This window comes from Anomaloglossus baeobatrachus, chromosome 5, assembly GCF_048569485.1.
Source record: "Anomaloglossus baeobatrachus isolate aAnoBae1 chromosome 5, aAnoBae1.hap1, whole genome shotgun sequence".
Classification (NCBI taxonomy): domain Eukaryota; kingdom Metazoa; phylum Chordata; class Amphibia; order Anura; family Aromobatidae; genus Anomaloglossus; species Anomaloglossus baeobatrachus.
In genome coordinates this window covers 26,084,950-26,111,774 of record NC_134357.1, presented here as the reverse complement: position 1 = coordinate 26,111,774, position 26,825 = coordinate 26,084,950, and the positions used below count along the sequence as shown (strand labels likewise).

The following is a 26,825-nucleotide window of genomic DNA, read 5'->3' as shown; positions in this document are numbered from 1 at the left end:
GCCCACTGCTTCCTGATAGACAGTAGGGAACAGAGGTGACGTCAGACTGGAGAACCTCTATCTCCACTGTCAATCAAGAAGAAAGGGAGGTAGCGAGAAGTGCAATGGTGGATGTATCATTATCGGTGCACTTGCAGCGTTCAGCTCCTCTTCTCTTCTTCCTGCTTAGCATCTCCTTCTACTTTTTGAGTGACAGTGGAAACAGAGGCTCTATTGTATGATGACAGCTTTGCCCTTCAATATCAATCAAGGAATAGAGAGAGTTAATAAAAGAAATGAAGAGGAGCCGAAGATTACAACTGGTGTGGTGTTCGTATCAGTGCACTTGCAGTCTTCAGTTCCTCTTCAATTATTGGCACTCTAAACTGCCCACTGCTTCCTGATAGACAGTGGGGAGCAGAGGTGACGTCAGACAGCAGAAACTCTATTTCCACTGTCATTCGTGAAAGAAGAGAGGTGGCGAGAAGTGAAGAGGAGCCGAAGACTGCAAGTGCACTGGTGGATGTATCATTATCGGTGCACTTGCAGTGTTCAGCTCCTCTTTGCTTCTCTCCGCACAGTGTCGCCTTCTGCTTTTTGATTGACAGTGGAGACAGAGTCTCTGTTGCATAACAATAGCTCTGCTTTTTCAGTGTCAATCAAGAAACAGAGGGAGTGAAATGAAGAGGAGCCAAAGACTACACTGGTGGGGTATTCGTATCAGTGCACTTGCAGTATTCAGCTCCTCTTCAATTATTGCCACTCTGCACCACCCACTGCTTAATGATAGACAATGGGTAGCAGAGGTGACATCAGACAGTGGAATCTCAATTTCCTCTGTCAATCAAGAAGGAAGAGAGGTGGCAAGACGCGAAGAGGAACCAAGAACTGCAAGTGCACTGATACACCCACCAGTGCACTTGTATGTCCAATTTGTACATAAATAAAATACAACTTTCACGACAACAAAGCAGAGGAGGGGGACAAAATAGGTCTCATTAGAAAGGTTTCATCCTGTGCTATCTCTGGTTTAATTGGGGAAATTCTTACAGAAAAGTTTCCTTTAAATCTATGGGATAACTCCTTTAATGTCCGGTATATACTGCTACTCCTTGTACTCCTTGATTCTGTGATATCAGCTGTTTGGCGAGGGTTTCAGAATTTGGACTTACAGAAATCAGTAGGTCACAAGGACAGATTTTTTTTTTATATTTTTTTCTTTTAAAGAAGGTGGATGTCCAAACCCCTAAGTCTTTTTCGGCATACCACCCCATCCATCCCATAGAAATGAATATGAAAGAAAAAAACGCAATCTATGAGAGTAAAGTCCCGTCCCCCCACATAGGGGTAACATGAAGTCAATGAAATATCAACATAAGCCCAGAACAAAGAGTGATATAAAACAACATACGCACCGAGGCGCTTCAACAGCGAGGTTTTAATACATATCACAACCATAATTATGGTCACAATGAAGAGCGCCACACCGAGGATGATCCCGATGATCTTCATATCTGCAAGGAGATAAAGACACAGCCACGTTTAGTACTCGTGGTTCCAGCCTAGCCCTTTCCACAAACCTCTTGTGTGCTCCATGGTGGATTATTTTTTTAGCATCTGTTTAGTGGTAATAAGCAACTGAGGCCAAAGCAAAACAAGGAATGGACACGTGGCCATGAAGAAAAGCAAGAGACCGCTAGAAACTTAATTATTACACTGATACCTGGGCAGCATCGGACAAAGAAGGAAATGCTGAACTCGAAGATACTAAGCTTTCTATGATTTAATTCCGAATTTTTTTCTTTCTCTGAGGCCTGAAACACACGTCCTTGAAAACCACGTGCGTGTAATACGGGACATTTTTCGGGTCAGTTTTCCGTTTTTTTAGGTCCGTTTTTATGGTATGTGTGTCCTGTGTGTGTATCCCGTATGCTAGCCGTATGTGCGTGTGAAATGTTCGTGTGTGCGTGTGAAACTTAACTGACGTGTTTGTGTTTTCCGTGAGAAATGTTGCGTGTGTGATGCAAAATGTCGTTACTACATGTCGGCTGACAGCAGACAGAGTTGCGCGATAAGATTGAACTCGGGTGAACTTCATCCGAATTCATTGTCATGCTGCGGCTCTGTCTGTGTGCTGCATAATGATTAGCGGTCACCTGTGAAGGATTCACCGGTGACCGCTAATTCCCCGAATGACGGAAGTGAGCAGCCCTCTCTCATACTCACCGATCCCCGATCACCGGCGCGGTGCTGCACGGAATTCACACTGCTCTGGCGGCTTTTATTATTTTGAAAAAGCCGGCCGCTCATTAAACAATCTCGTATTCCCTGCTTTCCCCGCCCACCGGCAAAAGCGTGTCTCACTGCAACCAATCATATTTGCCGGTGGGCGGGGAAAGCAGGGAATACGAGATTGATTAATGAGCGGCCGGCTTTTTTAAAATAGTAAAAGCCGCCGGAGCTTTTATAACAGCTGTGCGGCGCCGCGCCGGAGATCGGGTAACGGTAAGTATGAGAGAGGGGGCGGAACTGTCCGACAGACAGCGAGAGGGACAGATAAGACATAGAGACCGACCGACAGACATAGAGAGAGACCGACCGACCGATGGACTGAGTGAGAGAACGAAACAGAAAAAGAAAAAAGACCGACATCACATGAAAAAAGCACAAAACGTACACGGAGCATACAGAGATGCGTCCGTGTCACTTAGGCGTGCGCACAGACCCATTGACTTACATTGGGTCCATGTGTGCGTGTTCCGTGATGAAAACGGACATGCTTCCGTGCAAAACGGAGACACAAACGTAGCACGCACACGGACACACGGACCTTAATGAAAAACGCACATGTGTCCTCAAACATTAAATAACATTGGCGCACGTTTGTCTCCGGTATATACGGGAACGGACCAAACTTGCACGTGTTTGACGGATGTGTGTTGCAGGCCTAAGAGCCGGTGGTGGAAGCAGGACTCACAGGCTTTCTCTATGAGTGGGCGGGGAAGCAGGACTCACAGGCTTTCTCTATGAGCGAGTGGAGGAAGCAGGATTCAAAGGCTTTCTCTATGAGTGGGCGGAGGAAGCATGACTCACAGGCTTTCTCTATGAGTGGGCGGGGAAGCAGGACTCACAGGTTCTCTCTATGAGTGGGTGGAGGAAGCAGGACTCACAGGCTTTCTCTATGAGTGGGCGGGCAAGCAGGACTCACAGGCTTTCTCTATGAGTGGGTGGAGGAAGTAGGACTCACAGGCTTTCTCTATGAGTGGGCGGGGAAGCAGGACTCACAGGTTCTCTCTATGAGTGGGTGGAGGAAGCAGGACTCACAGGCTTTCTCTATGAGTGGGCGGGCAAGCAGGACTCACAGGCTTTCTCTATGAGTGGGCGGGGAAGCAGGACTCACAGGCTTTCTCTATGAGTGGGCGGGGAAGCAGGACTCACAGGCTTTCTCTATGAGTGGGCGGGGAAGCAGGACTCACAGGCTTTCTCTATGAGTGGGCGGGGAAGCAGGACTCACAGGTTCTCTCTATGAGTGGGTGGAGGAAGCAGGACTCACAGGCTTTCTCTATGAGTGGGCGGGCAAGCAGGACTCACAGGCTTTCTCTATGAGTGGGCGGGGAAGCAGGACTCACAGGCTTTCTCTATGAGTGGGCGGGGAAGCAGGACTCACAGGTTCTCTCTATGAGTGGGTGGAGGAAGCAGGACTCACAGGCTTTCTCTATAAGTGGGTGGAAAAAGAAGACTCACAGGCTTTCTCTATGAGTGGAGGAAGCAGGACTCACAGGCTTTCTCTATGAGTGGGCGGAGGAAGCATGACTCACAGGCTTTCTCTATGAGTGGGCGGGGAAGCAGGACTCACAGGTTCTCTCTATGAGTGGGTGGAGGAAGCAGGACTCACAGGCTTTCTCTATGAGTGGGTGGAGGAAGTAGGACTCACAGGCTTTCTCTATGAGTGGGCGGGGAAGCAGCACTCACAGGCTTTCTCTATGAGTGGGTGGAGGAAGTAGGACTCACAGGCTTTCTCTATGAGTGGGCGGGGAAGCAGGACTCACAGGTTCTCTCTATGAGTGGGTGGAGGAAGCAGGACTCACAGGCTTTCTCTATAAGTGGGTGGAAAAAGAAGACTCACAGGCTTTCTCTATGAGTGGAGGAAGCAGGACTCACAGGCTTTCTCTATGAGTGGGCGGGGAAGCAGGACTCACAGGCTTTCTCTATGAGCGAGTGGAGGAAGCAGGATTCAAAGGCTTTCTCTATGAGTGGGCGGGGAAGCAGGACTCACAGGTTCTCTCTATGAGTGGGTGGAGGAAGCAGGACTCACAGGCTTTCTCTATGAGTGGGCGGGCAAGCAGGACTCACAGGCTTTCTCTATGAGTGGGCGGGGAAGCAGGACTCACAGGCTTTCTCTATGAGTGGGTGGAGGAAGTAGGACTCACAGGCTTTCTCTATGAGTGGGCGGGGAAGCAGGACTCACAGGTTCTCTCTATGAGTGGGTGGAGGAAGCAGGACTCACAGGCTTTCTCTATGAGTGGGCGGGCAAGCAGGACTCACAGGCTTTCTCTATGAGTGGGCGGGGAAGCAGGACTCACAGGCTTTCTCTATGAGTGGGCGGGGAAGCAGGACTCACAGGCTTTCTCTATGAGTGGGCGGGGAAGCAGGACTCACAGGCTTTCTCTATGAGTGGGCGGGGAAGCAGGACTCACAGGTTCTCTCTATGAGTGGGTGGAGGAAGCAGGACTCACAGGCTTTCTCTATGAGTGGGCGGGCAAGCAGGACTCACAGGCTTTCTCTATGAGTGGGCGGGGAAGCAGGACTCACAGGCTTTCTCTATGAGTGGGCGGGGAAGCAGGACTCACAGGCTTTCTCTATGAGTGGGCGGGGAAGCAGGACTCACAGGCTTTCTCTATGAGTGGGCGGGGAAGCAGGACTCACAGGTTCTCTCTATGAGTGGGTGGAGGAAGCAGGACTCACAGGCTTTCTCTATGAGTGGGCGGGCAAGCAGGACTCACAGGCTTTCTCTATGAGTGGGCGGGGAAGCAGGACTCACAGGCTTTCTCTATGAGTGGGCGGGGAAGCAGGACTCACAGGTTCTCTCTATGAGTGGGTGGAGGAAGCAGGACTCACAGGCTTTCTCTATAAGTGGGTGGAAAAAGAAGACTCACAGGCTTTCTCTATGAGTGGAGGAAGCAGGACTCACAGGCTTTCTCTATGAGTGGGCGGAGGAAGCATGACTCACAGGCTTTCTCTATGAGTGGGCGGGGAAGCAGGACTCACAGGTTCTCTCTATGAGTGGGTGGAGGAAGCAGGACTCACAGGCTTTCTCTATGAGTGGGTGGAGGAAGTAGGACTCACAGGCTTTCTCTATGAGTGGGCGGGGAAGCAGCACTCACAGGCTTTCTCTATGAGTGGGTGGAGGAAGTAGGACTCACAGGCTTTCTCTATGAGTGGGCGGGGAAGCAGGACTCACAGGTTCTCTCTATGAGTGGGTGGAGGAAGCAAGACTCACAGGCTTTCTCTATAAGTGGGTGGAAAAAGAAGACTCACAGGCTTTCTCTATGAGTGGAGGAAGCAGGACTCACAGGCTTTCTCTATGAGTGGGTGGAGGAAGCAGGACTCACAGGCTTTCTGTATGTATGGTTAGGAAGTGATGGCCTCTCACACAGGAGACCTGTCAAATCACTTTTTATGTCTCTGAATTTATTTTTTTTCTCCTAGCCTCTAATCTTCTCACTTATCCTTGTCTCAGTGACACTGGCCCATAATATAAGATCATAAGATCGCTAACAATCTTTTAGTATCTGCTATACCTTCATTTATCAGGTAAATTGCAGAATAAAAGGGCAAGATTATAACATTACCCCTTTAATGAAAGCCTCAAATCAGATAGAGCTGCAGCACCAGACGGTCACAACCATATTTAGGGTGCAGATCAATAATGGGGACATGGCACCCTTCTATAGGCTGAGGTGTCATTAAGTAACAGTCCAGACAGGTCATTAGTATTAAAGTTTAATTTTTTTATTTTTTTTAAAAGAGGACTTATGACCTACTAAATGTCATGAAGTAAAAGGAAGCCAAACTTTAAAAAAATAAATGTAAAAATAGCCTGTAAAATGTTTTAATGTAAGCTCTGGCACTTTAAGAAAGGGAGGTTGAGATCGGGTCTCTCTGTCTCTCTATTTTTACAGCTTTGTGAGACTTCTTGCTTCTGAGCTGGATAATACCACTGTGTGGGGGGAGACTGGGAGTAGGTAGCATGTAAATGCAAGGAAGATCTGTGCTGCTTTTTTACATAAATGCTGGAGAAATGTAAAATGGAGTTCTGTTTATGATGGAGTAGAAGAAGACTATAAACAGCAACTAAGGTAAATGCTGTCACAGCTTCTCTTCAGTGTGCTGTGGCTGTGTTACGGTCGTCGCCCCCTGCTGTTTAGAGACTAATGACATGTTTTGGGCTGGAGCCTCTCTTTTCCATCTTGACTCCTCATTTAAATGGAGATTCCTTTCTTTTGGTGTCTCATGAGTTAAATATCAGTTTTTTTGCCAGCAGTGTAGATCATCTGTAGCTGCTTTGAGCCCACGCCCATTTAGGTGTAAATAGTGGGGTTGTCCCAGCAGTCCTTGCTGTTGCTAGAATTTATTCTATTCTGACCATCCTGGTGCAAGGAGCTGCTGGAGATTTGTCCTGTGCCCATTTAACATCTACTTCTGTGTGCAGCTATGGATTTTGGTGTTTGTATCTGTTTGTTGGTGTTGGTGTCTGTTTATCCCCCTGCCTGTCTTCCCTTGTCCCTCTGTGTTCATTAATGCAGCGGTGGGACTTGTGTCTCTCACCGGCCATCTCACTAGCCAGGGTGTTTGCAGGGCTAGTGAGGGATTAGGTATCCGGCTTGGTGACAGGTTGAAACACCCCATATAGGGACGCTAGGGAGCTCAGGTAACAGTTTGAGGTGAGTTCAGGAGGTGTCCCCTCACCCCTCTCTTTAGCCATAGGGCCGACTGTTGTTAAAGTGTCCCCAGTGTCCCCCCTTTGTTTGTGGTGCTTTTTGTAGTGCGTTAGATGCCGGTCGGTCTGAAACGCATGTGTCACGCAACGCATACTGACTTCTCCTACTCTGTGCGTGACAGGCTGTCTGAGAAAAAGAAGGTACTGAGAGACTCAGATCAACCCTTTACAAGTAGCCAATTCCTTCTTTGGCAGAATAACCCTTTGCAGGCAGCTATGTCCTCCTCTTGTAGACTGTATTTGAGAAGAGTCATTTAACTTCATCTACTTTCGCTTCCAGAATGAGGCCAGTAGAGGTATTGCATTATAAAAGTTGCTTAAGGCGGGCTGCAAACAAAATCTTTCAAGTTTGTTCTTCACTTTGAACGCCCACATAGTTTTAGAATGTGGTAGAGACCAATATGAACACAAAGAGAACAAACAAACTCTATGACTGAGATCCTTTGTCAGATACGAAACCAAAAGCCTAGAGCTTCGTTGTACCAGTGCCCCAGTGCCAACCACTGAGCTACCGTGTGACCACATCTGGGGGTAAGCAACACTGATGACTTCCCTCAACACGTGATTGTGGCACCCCAGGGTTGCCACAGTAACAACATAAAGGGTTAACTCCCCACACACAACACCAAGACCTCCTGGCCAGAAGGGGGAGACCAAGATGCTTCCCTGTACATTCTGCTGGGGGGGAGGAAATGGTCAGTAGTTTCAGTTTGGAAGTTCAGTGCAGAGCACTGAGGAGACAGGATCTCTGCAGGTTGGAAGCTGGCTTTAGCTCACCTCAGGATCCACTGACCAATTCCAGGCCTAGCTGAGGGTCTGAGGAAAGGAGACAGATTACACAGAGAACATTCCTGGGAGGCAGAGCATTGCTGAGCTCATCCCCAGTGGAGCACACAGAACGGATGCTGGATCCGAGACTGCAGGTTACATACTGCATAGTTACCACCAGAGAAGTGAAGATTCCAGATCTTTCACCTGTACCACAGACACAAGCAACATAGGAGAGTTCAGGAACATACAAGGAAGGACTCGAGTTGCCTGTCAGGTCGGTACCTAGGAGCAGAGCACAGCAGAGCCGGCTGCATAGTTCACAGCAGCAGGCCACAGACACACAGTGCAGGCAAGGAAGCCAAAACGGCCCGGCTGGGTGGGAGAAACCCTGAACCCCTCACAGACTCCGTGGACAGTACTCTGCTGAATACCATCATCAGTAAAGGACAAAGAAACTGCAAAACCGTGAGTCTGCCTGTTTATTGTGCTCGTGTCCTGCACTCCCCCCATAGACTAACATACTGCCCCGGGGAAAAGGCTCTACCCGTGGGGAGCCGTCCCATCTCAAGCTGCCTTCCATCACCCCGGAGGTTCTGCAGCAGCGGTGGTCATCTCTGATCACATTCCACGGGTGGCGTCACGAACATAACCCCCCTTTTTATTGTGGAACCAGGGAGCACAGACCGGGTCACGACACCGTGATCCCCTTTCCAGAAGCGACCCCTTGGCCCGGTTCTGGGTATCCCCTTAACCCCTGGCGACACAACTTTGGCGTCACGAACAGGATGCGGACTGGACCCGGCTGCAACCCGGGTGACGTGCGCCTGTAAAGACTTATTGCATCGCATAAAAGACTTGCACTGTGAATTGTTGCAACAAAGAACGGACTTTAAACTTTGCAAAGATACCTGGAAAAATCCAAAAACATCATTGGTAAAATTTTCCAGGCGCCATCTTTAATCGCGCCATTAGCTGCTACGCGCGGGAAAACATCGCGCCTAAACTAAGACTCCGCCCACGGCTTGCAGAGGAGGTGCGCTCGGTGCTGCGACCCGAACGAAAACGCAGAAAAGTGTCCCAGGCTTGCTGTCAAGAAGACTGGTGAAATTAACTAAGGGGGCGCAAAGATGTCGCAGCAGGGAGACGCTGTTGTGCCCGGCGGTGCAGCGGCACCTATCATGCCGTTCCTGATGCCGTACACCCCGGGTGCAGTGTGGCTGCCGCAGTACTCAGGTGAGCCCAACACACTTAATGAATTTATCGGAAAGCTAAAAATCTACTACAGCATGTACCCCCTGACAGAAGCCCAGCGTGTTGGTATGCTTATGGGACAGTTAACTGGCAATGCCCAGCGGGAGGCTACATCCTGGCCGGACGATGCAAAGGACACTGTAGAGCATATAATAGCTGGACTAAAAGCAGCTTTTGAATCCACTGCTGGCAGCCGGGCTAAAATGAGGTTTTTTGGATGCAAGCAAAAACCTAGAGAGAGCGCAAGAGACTTTGCCTTAAACTTGCAGGAGGCGCTCAGAGCACTTAAAGTAGCAGAACCTGCCTTAGCCCCTGGAGCAGATAAGCTGCTGATAGACCAATTCCTGGATGTACTCTCATCCCCTTCCCACCGGGGACAACTGAGCATGATGGTGATCCAGGATCCACGACTAACATTTGCCCAGCTAAAGGATAGAGCCATCCGCCTCCAGCAGGTGGAGGAGCCACAGGATATAGACTCTGTTCAACACCTTACAGTGGCACCCCAGCAGCCAGTAGTGCCGGTGACATCGGCCATGTCAGCGGCTGCTGCTAACCACCTGGAGCCCATCACTAATGAGGCTCTCCATCAAAGGCTTGATGCCCTGACAGACACTGTTGCTTCCATGGCTAGAATCGTCCAGGAGCTGCGTGGATCCAAGTCTGCACCCAAGATTGAGATGGCGACCAGCAAGGAGGATGTCCCGTGGATGAGGCCCAGGAGATACCAAGCGACGAGAGGACGACCCAGCGACCGCTACCAGCCGGATGGACAGCCCATTTGCCGCCGTTGCAAGGAGCCAGGTCACTTTGCCCGTGAATGTGCTTTAAATGGGGATCCCCTGGGGAGGCGGGCCGCTCCTCAGGAATGAACTCTCAAGGTCCTTCACCCTGGCACGACAAGTATGTGGGGGGACGTCCAGTCATCCCCATCGTGCTGGATGGCATTCCGCTCAACGCCTTGCTGGACACTGGTTCCCAAATAACATCAATTCCGCATGTCCTTTATAAGAGGTACTGGGCTGATTCAGATGTTAGCAGTGGTCCATCTAATGTTGCATTGAATATATGGGCTAGCAATGGTGAATTAGTACCACAGGTTGGTTTCAGAGAAATGACCATTAAGATTGGGAGAGTAGAATTGCAGAATCAGGGTATTATCATTGTTGATGTTGACCGACGAGAACGTGAACCAACTATGCTGCTAGGAATGAATGTAATTGAAAATTGTTTTGCAGAGGTAATTACTGTCTTGCAGCAGATCGTCGAGACTGCCAAACCTGGGCAACAGAGACTCCTGCAGAAGGAAATTAAAGCCTTGATGCTGAAGCAGCAGGTAGAAATGTCAGGAGGTGAAATTGGCAGTGCAAGGGTAAGTGACCCAATACCTATTGTAATTCCTCCCAAAACAGAAATGCTGGTCTGGTGTAGAGCCGCAATAGGCATCAGAGGGCGAGACTATCAGGCCCTGGTAGAACCCGTGTACTCAGACAGTAGGCCCACTGTACTGACGGCCAGAGGAATAGTTGAGGTACACAGGGGGAGAGTGCCAATACGCCTTCTAAATTGTGGGGAAGATGAGGTCACCCTACCAAAGTATGCTACCATGGCTAAGCTATATACGGTTGATAACAACGCCATCACCACCGTTGAGCCCTTGAAGCCGTCAAATCAGGCGGAGGACAATGGCTCAGAGGGAAAGCTGGAGGATTGGTGCCAAAAGCTACATGTAGGTACCGATTCTACACCCTCCCATCAAAAGCATGGAGTATACAGGGTAGTGAATGAATATGAACAAATATTCAGCAAACACCCATTAGACTTTGGGCAGATCAAAGGGGTAGAGCACACTATACCCACAGGTAACCATCCACCCATAAAGGAGAGGTATAGACCAGTACCACCGGCTCACTACCAATGCGCCAAAGACATGCTCAAAGGAATGAAAGAGGCAGGGGTAATAAGAGACAGTTGTAGCCCCTGGGCAGCCCCACTAGTGCTAGTTAAGAAAAAAGATGGGACCATGAGGATGTGTGTAGACTACAGACGGATCAACCGCATTACACACAAGGATGCATACCCATTACCTAGGATAGAAGAGTCATTGGCTGCATTAAAATCCGCTACTTACTTTTCCACCCTAGATCTGACTAGTGGGTATTGGCAAGTTCCTGTGGCAGAGGCTGATAAGGAGAAGACAGCGTTCACCACACCGATGGGCCTCTGTGAGTTCAATTGTATGCCGTTTGGACTCTGCAACGCGCCTGGTACCTTCCAGCGACTGATGGAGTGCTGCCTAGGACATAAGAACTTCGAAACTGTCCTCTTGTACCTGGATGACGTCATAGTCTACTCCAAGACCTATGAACAGCATCTACAAGACCTGGCAGAAGTGTTTGAAGCCTTATCCGGATACGGCATGAAAATCAAGCCATCCAAGTGTCACCTTCTAAAGCCAAGGGTACAGTACCTGGGACATGTCGTGAGCTCAGAAGGGGTAGCACCAGATCCTGAAAAAGTTACCGTGATCAGAGATTGGCCGAGACCCACCAGCGTGAAAGAGGTGAGGCAATTCCTGGGACTGGTGGGCTACTATAGAAGATTTATAAAAGGGTTCACGAAGCTAGCAGCTCCCCTTCAAGACATCCTGGTAGGACAGTCAAAGAAGTCTGCAGCCCGAAATCCTCCTTTCCAGTGGAGTGATGAGAGAGAAGAGTCCTTTAAGAAGTTGAAGTGGGCACTGACAGGAGAAGAGATCCTGGCATATCCAGATTACCATCAACCCTTCATTTTGTACACGGATGCCAGCAACGTAGGACTGGGAGCAGTATTGTCTCAAAAGCAGGAAGGCAAGGAGAAAGTTATTGCCTTTGCAAGCAGGAAGCTCCGGCCTACAGAAAGAAACCCAGAGAATTACAGCTCCTTCAAGTTAGAACTACTGGCAGTAGTTTGGGCTGTAACAGAGCGTTTCAAACACTACCTGGCAGCTGCAGAATTTACCATCTTTACTGACAACAATCCGTTGACCCACCTGGATTCTGCAAAACTAGGTGCGCTGGAACAGCGATGGATAGCCCGACTGTCAAACTACAACTTTGTCATCAAGTACAGGGCAGGCCACAAGAATGGGAATGCAGATGCCTTATCCCGGATGCCACACTCGGGGGATGTGGAAGAGGAACCGGAGGGACTGGAAGAAATTGAGCTGCCGGCCTTTCACCGTCCTAAGGTTGGACAGTATCAACCGAGTGTCTACCAAAAACAACAGCAGGCAACTCTCAACCCATTAGCACACCACGGATGGGCTGACACACAAGACAGCGATCCAGCTGTGAAGCTAGTGAAAGAACTGCTTACACAACAAGGTGCATACCCTAATCAGAATGCCCCAGCTGAGACACAACATCTCTGGAAAGAGAGAGGTAAATTGTTCCTGTACCAAGGGAAGCTCTGTAGAAGGCACACCAATCCAAAAACACATGAGTTGGTCTGGCAGATCATCGTGCCCAAGAGAGACGTCAAGATGGTTCTGGAAGCTTACCACGACGGTGCTGGTCATTTTGGTTGGAAAAAGTTGGAAGTGCTCTTAAGAGAAAGATTCTACTGGGTTGGCATGAGAAAATCAATTGAAGATTGGTGTAGAAAATGCGGACCGTGCAACCTCAGAAGAAAGGATCAACAGAACCAGAGAGCTCCACTCCAGTCCATAGTAACCAAGCAACCACTCGAGCTAGTCGCATTAGACCACGTCAAGTTGTCACCAAGCCGGTCTGGCTATGTCTATGCCTTAACCATCGTGGACCATTACTCACGCTTCTTGGTGGTGGTACCCGTGAAAGACCTTACAGCTAGAACAGCAGCTAAAGCATTCCAGACGTACTTTTGCAGACCCCATGGTTACCCAGAACAAGTCCTTTCAGATCAAGGTCCAGCTTTCGAATCACAGATCTTCCAAGAATTCTGCAACATGTATGGCTGTAAAAAGATCCGCACAACAGCATACCATCCCCAAACAAATGGCTTATGTGAGAAGATGAACCATATTGTGATTGACCTGTTGAAGACCTTACCAGAGTCAGAAAGAAATCAATGGCCAGAGAAATTGCCAGACTTGGTGGACTTGTACAATCATGTCCCGGTGAGTTCTACAAACTGCACCCCCGCTTACCTTATGCGTGCAAGGCCCGGTAAACTGCCAATTGATTTAGATATGGGAATTCTGAAGCCAGATGCAGAAGTTCAAGAATCCAATTGGGATACCCTACGTCAGCAGCAGTATCGCCAAGTACAAGAGTGCGTAGAGAAAAGTCTCCAACAAGCTAGGGGAAGACAGGAGAGAAACTTCAACCAGCATGCTCTAGCAACCCCATTGCAACCTGGTGACCAAGTTCTCAAGAGGAAACGGCGCACAAACAAATTGGATAATCAGTGGGAAACCACCCCATATACAGTCTTACCATCCAGTATGGATAATCCCAAAGTGTGTCTAATCAGTAAGGATGAAGGAAGGACATCAGCTGTCGTGTCAAGAGATCAACTCAAACCGTGTCCTGAAACCCTGAAGACACCAGAAGTCACCTTACCCATACAGGTACAACCTGTCAAGAAGGAAGAAGATGTATTCCATACAGTCTTAGGAGATTTCCCAAAAACATGGCCAAATTACTATGGAGCAGTAGTAGTCCCAATGATCGCCTTCCCTCAAGTGGTGGAACCACAATCAGAACCCATACCACAAGAAGTCTCAAGACAAGAAGAACTGGAAGTCGAAACCGTAGAGGAAGAACAGATTCCTGGTCCCAGTGAGCTTGCCAGTCCTACAGTCAGCCCCCCATCCTCACAAGTATTAGAAACACCAAATAGGTACACTTCCACTCACACCATTATGCTAAGTACACCCAGTACACCAGCAGTACGCAGGTCACAGCGTAGTACTCAGGGTCAGATACCAGCAAGATATAAAGACTAACGTGGAATTGCATATAAAATGTACATATGTTATAATGTTTATATGAAAAACCGTAACAGTTTAGTGTACAGAAAAGGTGAGAGAAGAGTGGTGTAAGGTGGCGGCACGGAGAGTTACAACTTGATCACATGTTGGTGGCCCGAGGGCCGTGAGGCCTACTGCACTTATGACCAGAGTAGAGACACCTTTAAGAAGCGTTGGTTATTGAAATGTTTATATAATTGCAACGTTAAGACCAAAAGCCCAGTACCTACAGAGACTATACTGTATGAACACTTATATATTTATGAACATTTTGGACTCTTTTTGAACTTTAAGGTTTTTGTATTTTTTCCTTTTGAGACTCTGTATATATATAATTGTTGTGATAACTTGTTTGTTTGTTTCACAGTCCCGGAGTACTGTTCTTCACTAAGGGGGAATGTGGCACCCCAGGGTTGCCACAGTAACAACATAAAGGGTTAACTCCCCACACACAACACCAAGACCTCCTGGCCAGAAGGGGGAGACCAAGATGCTTCCCTGTACATTCTGCTGGGGGGGAGGAAATGGTCAGTAGTTTCAGTTTGGAAGTTCAGTGCAGAGCACTGAGGAGACAGGATCTCTGCAGGTTGGAAGCTGGCTTTAGCTCACCTCAGGATCCACTGACCAATTCCAGGCCTAGCTGAGGGTCTGAGGAAAGGAGACAGATTACACAGAGAACATTCCTGGGAGGCAGAGCATTGCTGAGCTCATCCCAGTGGAGCACAAGAACGGATGCTGGATCCGAGACTGCAGGTTACATACTGCATAGTTACCACCAGAGAAGTGAAGATTCCAGATCTTTCACCTGTACCACAGACACAAGCAACATAGGAGAGTTCAGGAACATACAAGGAAGGACTCGAGTTGCCTGTCAGGTCGGTACCTAGGAGCAGAGCACAGCAGAGCCGGCTGCATAGTTCACAGCAGCAGGCCACAGACACACAGTGCAGGCAAGGAAGCCAAAACGGCCCGGCTGGGTGGGAGAAACCCTGAACCCCTCACAGACTCCGTGGACAGTACTCTGCTGAATACCATCATCAGTAAAGGACAAAGAAACTGCAAAACCGTGAGTCTGCCTGTTTATTGTGCTCGTGTCCTGCACTCCCCCCATAGACTAACATACTGCCCCGGGGAAAAGGCTCTACCCGTGGGGAGCCGTCCCATCTCAAGCTGCCTTCCATCACCCCGGAGGTTCTGCAGCAGCGGTGGTCATCTCTGATCACATTCCACGGGTGGCGTCACGAACATAACCCCCCTTTTTATTGTGGAACCAGGGAGCACAGACCGGGTCACGACACCGTGATCCCCTTTCCAGAAGCGACCCCTTGGCCCGGTTCTGGGTATCCCCTTAACCCCTGGCGACACATGATTGCTAGGACACGTGTATGGCAGGTATCACGCACCTGTCCTATCAACCGGAATAGAACGTGTGCACAGAACTCACTGGCAGGTATCGTACCCGCGTCATGGCATGCACCTGTCCTATCAACCGGAGCAGAACGTGTGCACCGAACTCGCTGGCAGGTATCATACCCGCGTCATGGCATGCACTTGACCTATCAACTGGAGCAGAACGTGTGCACAGAACTCGCTGGCAGGTATCATACCCGCGTCATGGCATGCACCTGTCCTATCAACCGGAGCAGAACATGTGCACAGAACTCGCTGGCAGGTATCGTACACGCATCATGGTATGCACCTGTAAGGGGTGGGCAGACCCCTTACAAGGAGGTGCAGTGTTTTCCCCTGAAGATACCCCCGCTGGGGTAGACAAAACTGTTGATGTTTTATGTTGATGTTTTATTGTATTTTGCACTGTATAGCTGGGTTCCCCTAGTGGTCGGGTGGGACGGCTGTCCCCATAGAGACAGGGTAGGAGAAAGGAGGAGCCGGCAGTAGAAGGGGGAGGGAGAGTGTGTGTTAGAGAGAGAGCAGGGAGTCTGAGGCAGTTGATTCCGGGACGGGGGAGAAGGAACAGCCAGGGGCAGAGTGTGGAGCTGAGTGGATAGGAAGAATGAAGGGAAAGAGAGAAGAAGTGTCCTCAATGGTGAAGCAGAGTTGGTGTGGGTCCAGTCTGTGATAGCCGGAGTGGGAGCCTAGATGAAGCATACCTCCCAACCGTCCCGGATTCTGCGGGACTTGCACGATTTATTAGGGCTGTCCCGCACTCCCGCGGCTCACAGCTGATGTCCCGGCTCCTCCCCTCAGTGGAGTGAATAAATTAAATTAAATTATCATCGGCTCTGGATTTTCGGGGCGGCCGGGACTCGAACTCGTGGAGCTGTGAGTTCATTGTTTCAAAGGCAGCAGCTCTAACCACTGAGCTACTGCCTCTATTGAAAGCAATAGGAAGATTTTGTTATCTTGACCTCTATACTGCAGACACCAGAAGCTGGTTATTCAGCTGCAAAGATCGATGGAGGGATGGATGGAGGGATGGATGATAGAGGGATGAATGGAGAGATAGAAGGAGGGATGAAAGGAGGGTTAGAGGGATGGATGGATGATAGAGGGATGAATGGAGGGATGGATGGAGGGATAGAGGGAGGGATGAATGGAGGGATAGAGGGATGAATGGAGGGATGAATGGAGGGATAGAGGGATGAATGGAGGGATAGAGGGAGGGATAGATGGAGGGATGAATGGAGGGATAGAAGGAGGGATGAATGGAGGGATGAATGGAGGGATAGAGGGATGAAAGGAGGGATAGAGGGATGAAAGGAGGGATAGAGGGATGAAAGGAGGGATAGAGGGATGGATGGATGATAGAGGGATGAATGGAGGGATGGATGGAGGGATAGAGGGAGGGATGAATGGAGGGATAGAGGGATGAATGGAGGGATAGAGGGATGAATGGAGGGATAGAGGGAGGGATGGATGATAGAGGGATGAATGGAGGGATGAATGGAGGGATAGAGGGAGGGATGAATGGAGGGATAGAGGGATGAATGGAGGGATAGAGGGAGGGATAGATGGAGGGATGAATGGAGGGATAGAAGGAGGGATGAATGGAGGGATGAATGGAGGGATAGAGGGATGAATGGAGGGATGAATGGAGGGATAGAGGGAGGGATGGATGCATGGATGATAGAGGGATAGAGGGAGGGATGGATGGATGATAGAGGGATGAATGGAGGGATAGAGGGAGGGATGAATGGAGGGATAGAGGGATGAATGGAGGGATAGAGGCAGGGATGGATGGATGATAGAGGGATGAATTGAGGGATGAATGGAGGGATAGAGGGAGGGATGGATGGATGATAGAGGGATGAATGGAGGGATAGAAGGAGGGATGAATGGAGGGATAGAGGGATGAATGGAGGGATAGAGCGAGGGATGGATGGATGAATGGAGGGATGAATGGAGGGATGAATGGAGGGATGAATGGAGGGATGAATGGAGGGATAGAGGGAGGGATAGAGGGAGGGATGGATGGATGATAGAGGCATGAATGGAGGAATGAATGGAGGGATAGAGGGAGGGATGAATGGAGGGATAGAGGGATGAATGGAGGGATAGAGGCAGGGATGGATGGATGGATAATAGAGGGATGAATGGAGGGATAGAAGGAGGGATGAATGGAGGGATAGAGGGATGAATGGAGGGATAGAGGGAGGGATGGATGGATGATAGAGGGATGAATGGAGGGATGAATGGAGGGATGAATGGAGGGATAGAGGGAGGGATAGAGGGAGGGATGGATGGATGATAGAGGCATGAATGGAGGGATGAAGGGAGGGATAGAGGGATGGATGGATAGATGATAGAGGGATGAATGGAGGGATAAATGGAGGGATAGAGGGATGAATGGAGGGATGAATGCAGGGATAGAGGGATGAATGGAGGGATGAATGGAGAGAGGGATGAATGGAGGGATAGAGGGAGGGATGGATGATAGAGGGATGAATGGAGGGATAGAGGGAGGGATGGATGCATGGATGATAGAGGGATGAATGGAGGGATAGAGGGATGGATGGATGGATGATAGAGGGATGAATGGAGGGATGAATGGAGGGATGAATAGAGAGATAAAGGGAGGGATGGATGGATGATAGTGGGATGGATGGATGATAGAGGGATGGATGATAGAGGGATATATAGATACACGACAGATAATAGATAGATAGAGATAGAATCATAGATAGATAGAGAGATAGAATCATAGATAGAATCATATAAAGAATCATAGATAGAATCATAGATAGATAGATGGATAGATAGAATCATAGATAGAGAGATAGAATCATAGTTAGATAGAATCATAGATAGATAGAATCATAGATAGATAGATAGAGGGATAGAGATAGATAGATAGATAGATAGATAGATAGATAGATAAATAAATACTGTATCTCAATGTTGGTGAAAGAGATTCATTTGTTCCCATAAAACTACTATAAAGAAATGAGGAAAAAAATACAAATACAATTTTTTTATTTTTTTTTTTATCTTCACCACCTTGGATTCAAACCAGCAACGTTCAAAACTTGTGTCCAGCAGCCTCCTGGCTTTCCTAGCTGCTCTAGCTGTTGAGCCACTAGGATTGATGATGTCAGATGGGAGGATTTCACATAAATGAACCTACAATGCAGCCTCTTACACAGCAGATTACACAGGACACAGCTACATTGTACAGAGCAGCATCTCTATGTCCTGTATTCTAGAGGGAGAGGAAAAGAGGATTTTTTTTTCTTCTAATAAAGTTACTAAAAATAATTAAAAAAAATAGAATAATGTAATTTTATTGCACTTTTTTTATAAAATAATAAACATTACAAATCAGCAAATAACATGGACATATTTGGTGTCCCTGTAATCGTAATGACCTGAACAACACAGCGATCAGATTATTTATGAGGATCGGTAAATGGCGGGAAAAAAAAGGCGCAATTTATTATTTTTCTTTATTAAAACCCATAAAAAATGTAATAAAAATTGATCACTGAGGCCGTGTTCACACATAGCGTAAATGCGGCATTTTTTCTGCAGGTGTCTGCGCCACGAGTGCAATAACAATGTTCTCTGATTATTGCGTGTTTGCGGTATTTTTTATACATTGTCCCCCTTATTTGATACATGTTTGTTGCTGATGTGAATCCTGAAGCTTATAAAGAAAGAAACACCAAATCCGCACAGTTCAGCGGTGTCTTTCCACGCACCAGGGCGGAGATTTCATGACATCTCATCCACTTTGCCTGGACAATTAGTCCATATTCACATGTAGTGTAAATGCTGCATATTTTTCTGCTGTTTCTTTGCACATTTATTCTAATGTGTTTAATTGTCCAAGTAAAGTGGATGTGATTCCATGAAAAGACGACACTGAATTCTGCGGTTTTCGGGGGGGGGGGGTTTCTCTGGAGGTTTCTACGTGGAGCTTAAAAAAATGCAGGAAAAAGCTTCTCTGTACATAAAAACACTTAAAAACGCAGATTCACATGTGAACCAAAAACACATTAAATAATGGAGAAAATGCAGCAAAAATGGAAAAAACAGAGAAGATAGTTATTGTGTAGTTTGGTGCAGACAGAAACAAAAAGAAACAGAATTTATGCAACGTGTGAACACGGATTTATAGGCACAAATAAGCAACATGTCATATAGTGACACAGAAATATAAAAAATTCTGACTGCTATAAATATGAATGAACAGTCCGGGGCATCTGCTGAATGACCCTTACTGCCAAATGGGTGTGGCTAGGGGTGTGGCTAGGGGCGTGGTCAAAATTTGCCGCGGCGCGCTGCGCGCACCGCATTATTTGTCCCTCTTTCCTTTCTTGAAAAGTTGGGAGGTATGGATGAAGTGGAGTAGCCGGGCACATCCTCACTAGAGGAGACAACAAGGAAAGATTTCCCCGGACAGGAATTGTGACCGTGCGCTACAAGATCCGTGCATTGAGCTGTCTGTGAAACTCTGTGCAATAAAGATGTCGTTTGGTTTATCTGATCCCTGCCTGAAGAGTCTTCCTGCGGCTGTTAGTATGCTCTTTTCCACCACACTCTGCCCCACAGAACAATCCCCTGTCCCAATAGTGACGGCGGAGCCGGGGGTAAGCCTGATAGGAAAAGGGGCCACTACTACAGCCCCCGAGGCACCCCCGGCACCCCGTTACATGTGGCGTAGTCAGCAGGATCCGGATTATCTGCAGGGGGTCCCGATCCCTGAATGTGAGGACCAAGTGGTGCCTAAGGCGTTGGACCAGGCACAAGACGGCGGTAAGATGGCCGCCGTCTTCACGAATACAGCGAGCGCGCGAAGAATTGGCGCCAAGCGAAGAACCCTGAGCTGGCCGGCGAAGAAAAAGAAGTACAGAGTACGCCGCCCAAAGAGTGGAGGTGCTGGCCCCAAGATGTTGCTGAAGACATGTGAAGATGGCGGCGTTACAGAGAAAAAAAGGTGTCGCCTGTGCTAAGTCGACTTGCTGTGCGAGACTGGGGGTGGAGTGTATGCAAGAGCGGGAAAAGAAGGCCCGCCTCCACCTTCCCCAGCATCTCCACTGTCCCCGGCGCCATTACAGGAAAAGGAGACGCCGGCAGTATTGACGATTCATCAAAGTATGGTGACACACCCGGTGGTCGTCGTTGGAAGTCCACAGCCGTCCCGTCCAGCTACCCTGTCACGTGCACCGGGAGCCGAGGGGCCAAAGCCAGAGCCAGAAGTGTCGGAGACACCGGTTAACTACGAACCGTTCCGGAGGCTGCGCCGCTTGCCAAGTCAGTCACTCTCTGATTATGTACGGGCCCAGCGGGCCGAATGGCCCCGAGCTTATCACCCCGTGTGACCCGTAATGACCGGAGGTAATGGATCTGTTCGTGTTGAGTACCGGCATTGTTAAAAGAGCCGGAAAAGTTCCACAGTTTGCAACCATGTTTAAGCTACCGAGCCCGGAAGGAGCCTGATGCTGGACTGAGCCAGGGGCTCCATCTGTGTTGTTAACGGAGACTTTACTGTTTGTACTCCTACCTACAAAGACCGGGAGTGCTGTAACGGCCTCCGGGCACACTGTCTACAAAGACCGGGAGCTCCCAGGAGGGACTCTGGGCGCAGAACTTGTGCGCTCAGTGGTTGACTTTGTTTATGAAGGTTTTAAAGTTTTATTCAAAGTTTGTCTCGCTGCTAAATTGTGTTTTACAGGTTCGAGCCTTGCCGGGAGGCTTAGGCAGAAAGAGGGGAGGAATGTAAGGGGTGGGCAGACCCCTTATAAGGAGGTGCAGTGTTTTCCCCTGAAGATACCCCCGCTGGGGTAGACAAAACTGTTGATGTTTTATGTTGATGTTTTATTGTATTTTGCACTGTATAGCTGGGTTCCCCTAGTGGTCGGGTGGGACGGCTGTCCCCATAGAGACAGGGTAGGAGAAAGGAGGAGCCGGCAGTAGAAGGGGGAGGGAGAGTGTGTGTTAGAGAGAGAGCAGGGAGTCTGAGGCAGTTGATTCCAGGACGGGGGAGAAGGAACAGCCAGGGGCAGAGTGTGGAGCTGAGTGGATAGGAAGAACGAAGGGAAAGAGAGAAGTGTCCTCAATGGTGAAGCAGAGTTGGTGTGGGTCCAGTCTGTGTTAGCCGGAGTGGGAGCCTAGGTGAAGTGGAGTAGCCGGGCACATCCCCACTAGAGGAGACGACAAGGAAAGATTTCCCCGGACAAGAATTGTGACTGTGCGCTACAAAATCCGTGCATTGAGCTGTCTGTGAAACTCTGTGCAATAAAGATGTCGTTTGGTTTATCTGATCCCTGCCTGAAGAGTCTTCCTGCGGCTGTTAGTATGCTCTTTTCCACCACACTCTGCCCCACAGAACAATCCCCTGTCCCAATAGTGACGGCGGAGCCGGGGGTAAGCCTGATAGGAAAAGGGGCCACGACTACACCCCCCGAGGCACCCCCGGCACCCCGTTACAGACCTGTCCTATCAACTGAATGTGTGCACAGAACTCACTGCCAGGTATCGTACCCACGTCATGGCAATCAATTGTCGCCTGGACCTTATCAGCAGAGTCCACCTTCCAATATAGAAGTGAAAAAAGAAAATGGCAAACATAGAAAATCAAAGTAGCGCCCCATGGCTTATTACTTTTTGGGCAGATTTTCTTGACATGTCACACGTGAGATGTCTGACGTCTGCAAGCGGCACCAGGAATTTTCAATATTTCAAAATCCTCACCTGGTGGGCTCTCGGCTGGTGCCGGTGTGGTCTGCATGAGTGGTTCAGGAGTCATAGTTGGTACACAGAACTGACACACACCGATTGCATCATACATTTCACAGGTTTCCCCTTCTGGACAGACACAGACTGTGTCATGGGTGGGGGAACATGGCTCCTTCTCATCTAAGCTTATGCCTGCAAGACAGAAGGATGGAAGGGGTTACTCGGGGATAGGAAAAACAGAGAAGACTGTTTAATATACTAAATCTCCTGCATTCACAAAAGGATTAACTGGACCTTAATTTATGGCCTCACTGTAGAACATTTTTGCTATTTTAGTGCAAATTAATAATACAATTTGTATCCCGGGGATTGCTAGTATTTTTAAGAAAAATGTTGCAATAATGTTAAATATGGTATTATTGTTGTGAAAACAAAGGAATGAGAATGCTCAGACTAAGCTGGGGACAAAATAGCGGTGGTACCATTCCTACAGACCAAATGTTACTCCATGGTCTACGTCTATCGGCCGAGGCAACCAAATGACATGTAGCTTCTACGTAGTCAATGGCTGCATATTCTTCTCACTGGATCATCTGGAGGGAAAAATAAAAACTTAAAGGAGTCGGCCAGTGAAAACAAGTTATCTGGTATCTGTAAGATACGACCACTGATTGACAGAACAGGGAGCGACATAGAGAATGAATGGAGCGGCGGTCGGGTGACATTTTGCAGCAGCTCTAAAAGTTTCCCTTTGGTAATAAAAATTCCTGAATCAGCAAAATATTACTGATTCTGAACACAGATAACTTGTTTTCACTGGACAAACCCTTTAAGGCATTGTTTACCTTTGAGAGGGCAGCAATAAAATGTCAGAACATTGTGACTAAAGGGTGCTTTACACGCTACGATATCGTTAATGTTTTATCGTCGGGGTGATGTCGTTAGTGACGCACATCCGGCGGCATTAACGTTATCGCAGCGTGTGACACTTATGAGCGATATTGAATCGTTGCAAAAACGTTCAAAATCGCTCATCGGTGACATCCCCCCTACTCTCGAAAATCGTTGCTGCGGCAGCTAGCGATGTAGTTCCTTGTCGCTGCGGCAGCACACATCGCTATGTGTGACGCCGCAGGAACGAGGAACCTCTCCTTACCTGCCGCCTGCCACAATGCGGAAGGAAGGAGGTGGGCGGGATGTTACGTCCCGCTCATCTCCGCCCCTCCGCTTCTATTGGGATTCCGCTCAGTGACTTAGAAAGGAGGCGGTTCGCCGGTCACAGCGACGTCGCTAGGCAGGTAAGTAGTGTGACGGGTCCGGGCGATGTTGTCCGCCACGGGCAGCGATTTGCCCGTGTTGCACAACCGATGAGGGCGGGAACGCACACTAGCGATATCGGTACCGATATCGCAGCGTGTGAAGCGGCCTTAAGACTGAGGCAGTGAGGTTGTCGGTGCTCGTTATTGAGTGGATCCGGCACTGTATTCTGGTTTCCATTTATGATGGTGGTCAACACAACGCCGATGTGACCAGGACCTTAGTAATGTGCAGGCTGTAGGATGATGTGGTCATAAATGTGTGTAAATAACTTAGGTTCTAACAAGTAGTTTCGTTGTCCTTACTGCAGGGATAGCAGGTTTTGCAACGGTTGAGGTAGTTCCAGTTTGTGGTGAAGGTCTTCTCCTCACACGGCCGGCACAACGTCTCTGTAGACAGGGTGCAGGTCTCTTTACGATAATAACCTGTGAAAGACAACACAAGACAATTAAAATGGCACAAATGGAGAAGATACGTTTGGCACAACTCACTAGACATGTAGGACATTTTCTACTTCATTGTGTCACCTAGTTGAGCAATAATGAGTGAGCATAACCATGCTCTGGTACGCAGTACCGGTAACTAGTGATGAGCGGGCACTACCATGCTCAGGTGCTCAGTATGTGACCCCCGGACTAGCCAGGTAGTCACAAACAGGCCCCTGCACAACACCAACCCCCCCTAATAAGGTAACAGCAGCCAACCTACAAAACCTAGTCACCTCCCTCAGGGCTTGATGTCCACACCAGGGGGCGGAGCCAGGTGGTTGGCCACGCCCAACAAGTTCACATGCCCTGAGGCAGGAAAAGCCAGGGAGTTCAGTCTGAGGAGAGGAGGAGGAGAGATTAGTTTTGACAGTGAAGCGGAGTGGAGTGGCCTATGTGTCAGGCCAGAGAAACAAACAGACAAGTGTCCTGGGTCGGAGCCCGGGCACTCTGGCTAGAAGGCAGACGGTGGTGGCCGCCTGCAGGAGCTGGGATTACAGCCGGTGGAACCGTAAGGGACCGGGGCAGGGTAGTGGCCCGCCGGTACCAAACCGGGGAACCGCTTGGAAACCAGAGCACCAGTTTAAGGGTACTCAGACCCTGTACGAAGCCCAGAAGCCACTGGACCTAGTCAAATTCACTGATTGGGGTCTGGATTCTAGGTCCTTTCCCCACCCAAGACCCGAAGGAAGACAACAGCCCAACCAGAGGGATAGAAAACCACCGCACAGGCATCGAGATCCCACGGGCCAGCATCTGCGGGCAAGCGGGCTCTACCGGCACATACAAAGCTGGGGAGCGGACTACCGTTGCTCAGGCATAGGAGTCAAATTCTTACTACAAGTGAGGTGCAGGAGAAAGGCAAATACCACCAACCTGAAAAGGGGAGAAGTGCAGCCGGCTGCGGGCACCGCCCACCATCTTGTTTGGTTTACCAGAGACTCCAGGGTATCTGTGACAATGAGTTCAGCAGTGCCCTCGGGCCGTGCGCCGCACCGACACGCCAGCACGCACCCATCCCCTTGCCTCAACACCTCCCTCGGGCCCCTGGGACCATCACCACCCCTGCCCACGGAGGGGTCAACACCAAGCTGCGTAACACCGTCTCTGGGAGCCTAGTCAACGGCAGCGGTGGTGTCCATCCATTCACCACAACCCGTGGGTGGCGTCACGAACTTTAAATCTAAAACCCCCCTTCAAGGCGCCAGCCCCCTTGCAGAGCGACGTGACCCCCCCCCTGGTCCGGAGGCGCTCGAGCCACCGACACGCGAGCCCGGACCTGAGCGGCTCGGCTGCAGCCGAGCGCGGGGCGGTACAAGTACTCGTAACTAGTGATTAGCGGGCACTACCATGCTCAGGTGCTCAGTACTCGTAACTAGTGATGAGCGGGCACTACCATGCTCGGGTGCTCAGTACTCGTAACTAGTGATGAGCGGGCACTACCATGCTCGGGTGCTCAGTACTGGTAACTAGTGATGAGTGGGCACTACCATGCTTGGGTGCTCTGTACTCGTAACTAGTGATTAGCGGGCACTACCATGCTCAGGTGCTCAGTACTTGTAACTAGTGATGAGCGGGCACTACCATGCTCAGGTGCTCAGTACTGGTAACTAGTGATGAGCGGGCACTACCATGCTCGGGTGCTCAGTACTGGTAACTAGTGATGAGCGGGCACTACCATGCTCGGGTGCTCAGTACTCATAACTAGTGATGAGCGAGCACTACCATGCTCAGGTGCTCAGTACTCGTAACTAGTGATGAGAGGGCACTACCATGCTCGGGGGCTTGGTACTTGTAACGAGCAGTCAGATGGGCTCGACTCAGCATTGGGGACTCAAACAATTTTCCACAAGATCTACCGGGAAAATGCTCAAATTCCTCATTAACTTCTATTATACTTGGAACACGCGTCAAGCCCATGCAAGCATCCAACTGCTCGTTACCAGTACCGAGCACCTGAGCATGGTAGTGCTCACTCATCACTAGTTATGAGTACCGAGCATGGTAGTGCTCGCTCATCACTAGTTACCAGTACCGAGCACCCGAGCATGGTAGTGCTCGCTCATTACTATGTAGCACTTTTTACATTCTTCTAGTCACTTCTCGCAACCATCAAGGAAGGTCCAAAAAGTGTCTCAAACACATAATAAATGTATTAAAGTTCCAGATGAAGCAATTTTTTGCGCAGCATGTAGGATTGCCAACTCATTTTTATTTATTTTTTTCTGGACAGCGTAAAGATCACAGTCAGGAAATTTTTACTGACACAGTGGAAAACCATAACAAATCATTATAAGTGGTATTTGTCTTCAGTCCGTAATTCTGATAGAAAGACATCAGCTGCATTCACTGTAAAATAATGATAGTAATAATAATAATAATAAATAAATAGTTAACAATAGTTAATAAATGTAAAATAATAATAGTTAATGAGCTGGAATGTGTTCACGTTTTTGCCTCAATACTTTCCTGGAGTTAGAAATTTTCACATTATTTATTGATCATTGAGTTTTGGGTGAACTTTTTTATTGTATTTTTTTAGTACATAAAATAAAATGTTTAACCTCTTGGAGATGTGGACAATTTGGTTATGGAGATACTAGATTTCTACAGCTTTTTTTTTAGCATTATTTTATTACAAAAAATAAAAAAAGTAAAAAAAACAAAACACCTGCAATATTGATTTCAGTCACCCACGTTATCACGATGTTCAGTTTTTCTGTTTTCGTTTTTTCGTCCCCTTCTTCCAAGAGCCATAAGGTTTTTTTTCTCTGTGCACATAGACGTATAAGGGTTGGTTTTTTTGTGTTTTTTTTTCTCTTTTTTGCATGACGAGTCTTACTTTGAATGACATCATTCATTTTATAATCCAAGTGCATTAAAATAGCAA

The 26,825-nt window shown here is 48.7% G+C and overlaps 1 protein-coding gene across 1 annotated transcript in view; it reads right to left on the bottom strand.

Moving 5' to 3' along the window:
- The window catches only part of LTBR (lymphotoxin beta receptor), an 84,744-nt gene that overhangs the window by 5,276 nt on the left and 52,643 nt on the right, over positions 1–26,825 (bottom strand). The window contains exons 3-5 of the mRNA XM_075352220.1: positions 23,756–23,875; positions 22,149–22,325; positions 1,395–1,493 (exon numbers count right to left, since the gene is read on the bottom strand). Of these exons, the coding sequence (XP_075208335.1) occupies positions 1,395–1,493; positions 22,149–22,325; positions 23,756–23,875 (396 nt within the window). The remainder of the gene's footprint in view (positions 1–1,394; positions 1,494–22,148; positions 22,326–23,755; positions 23,876–26,825) is intronic.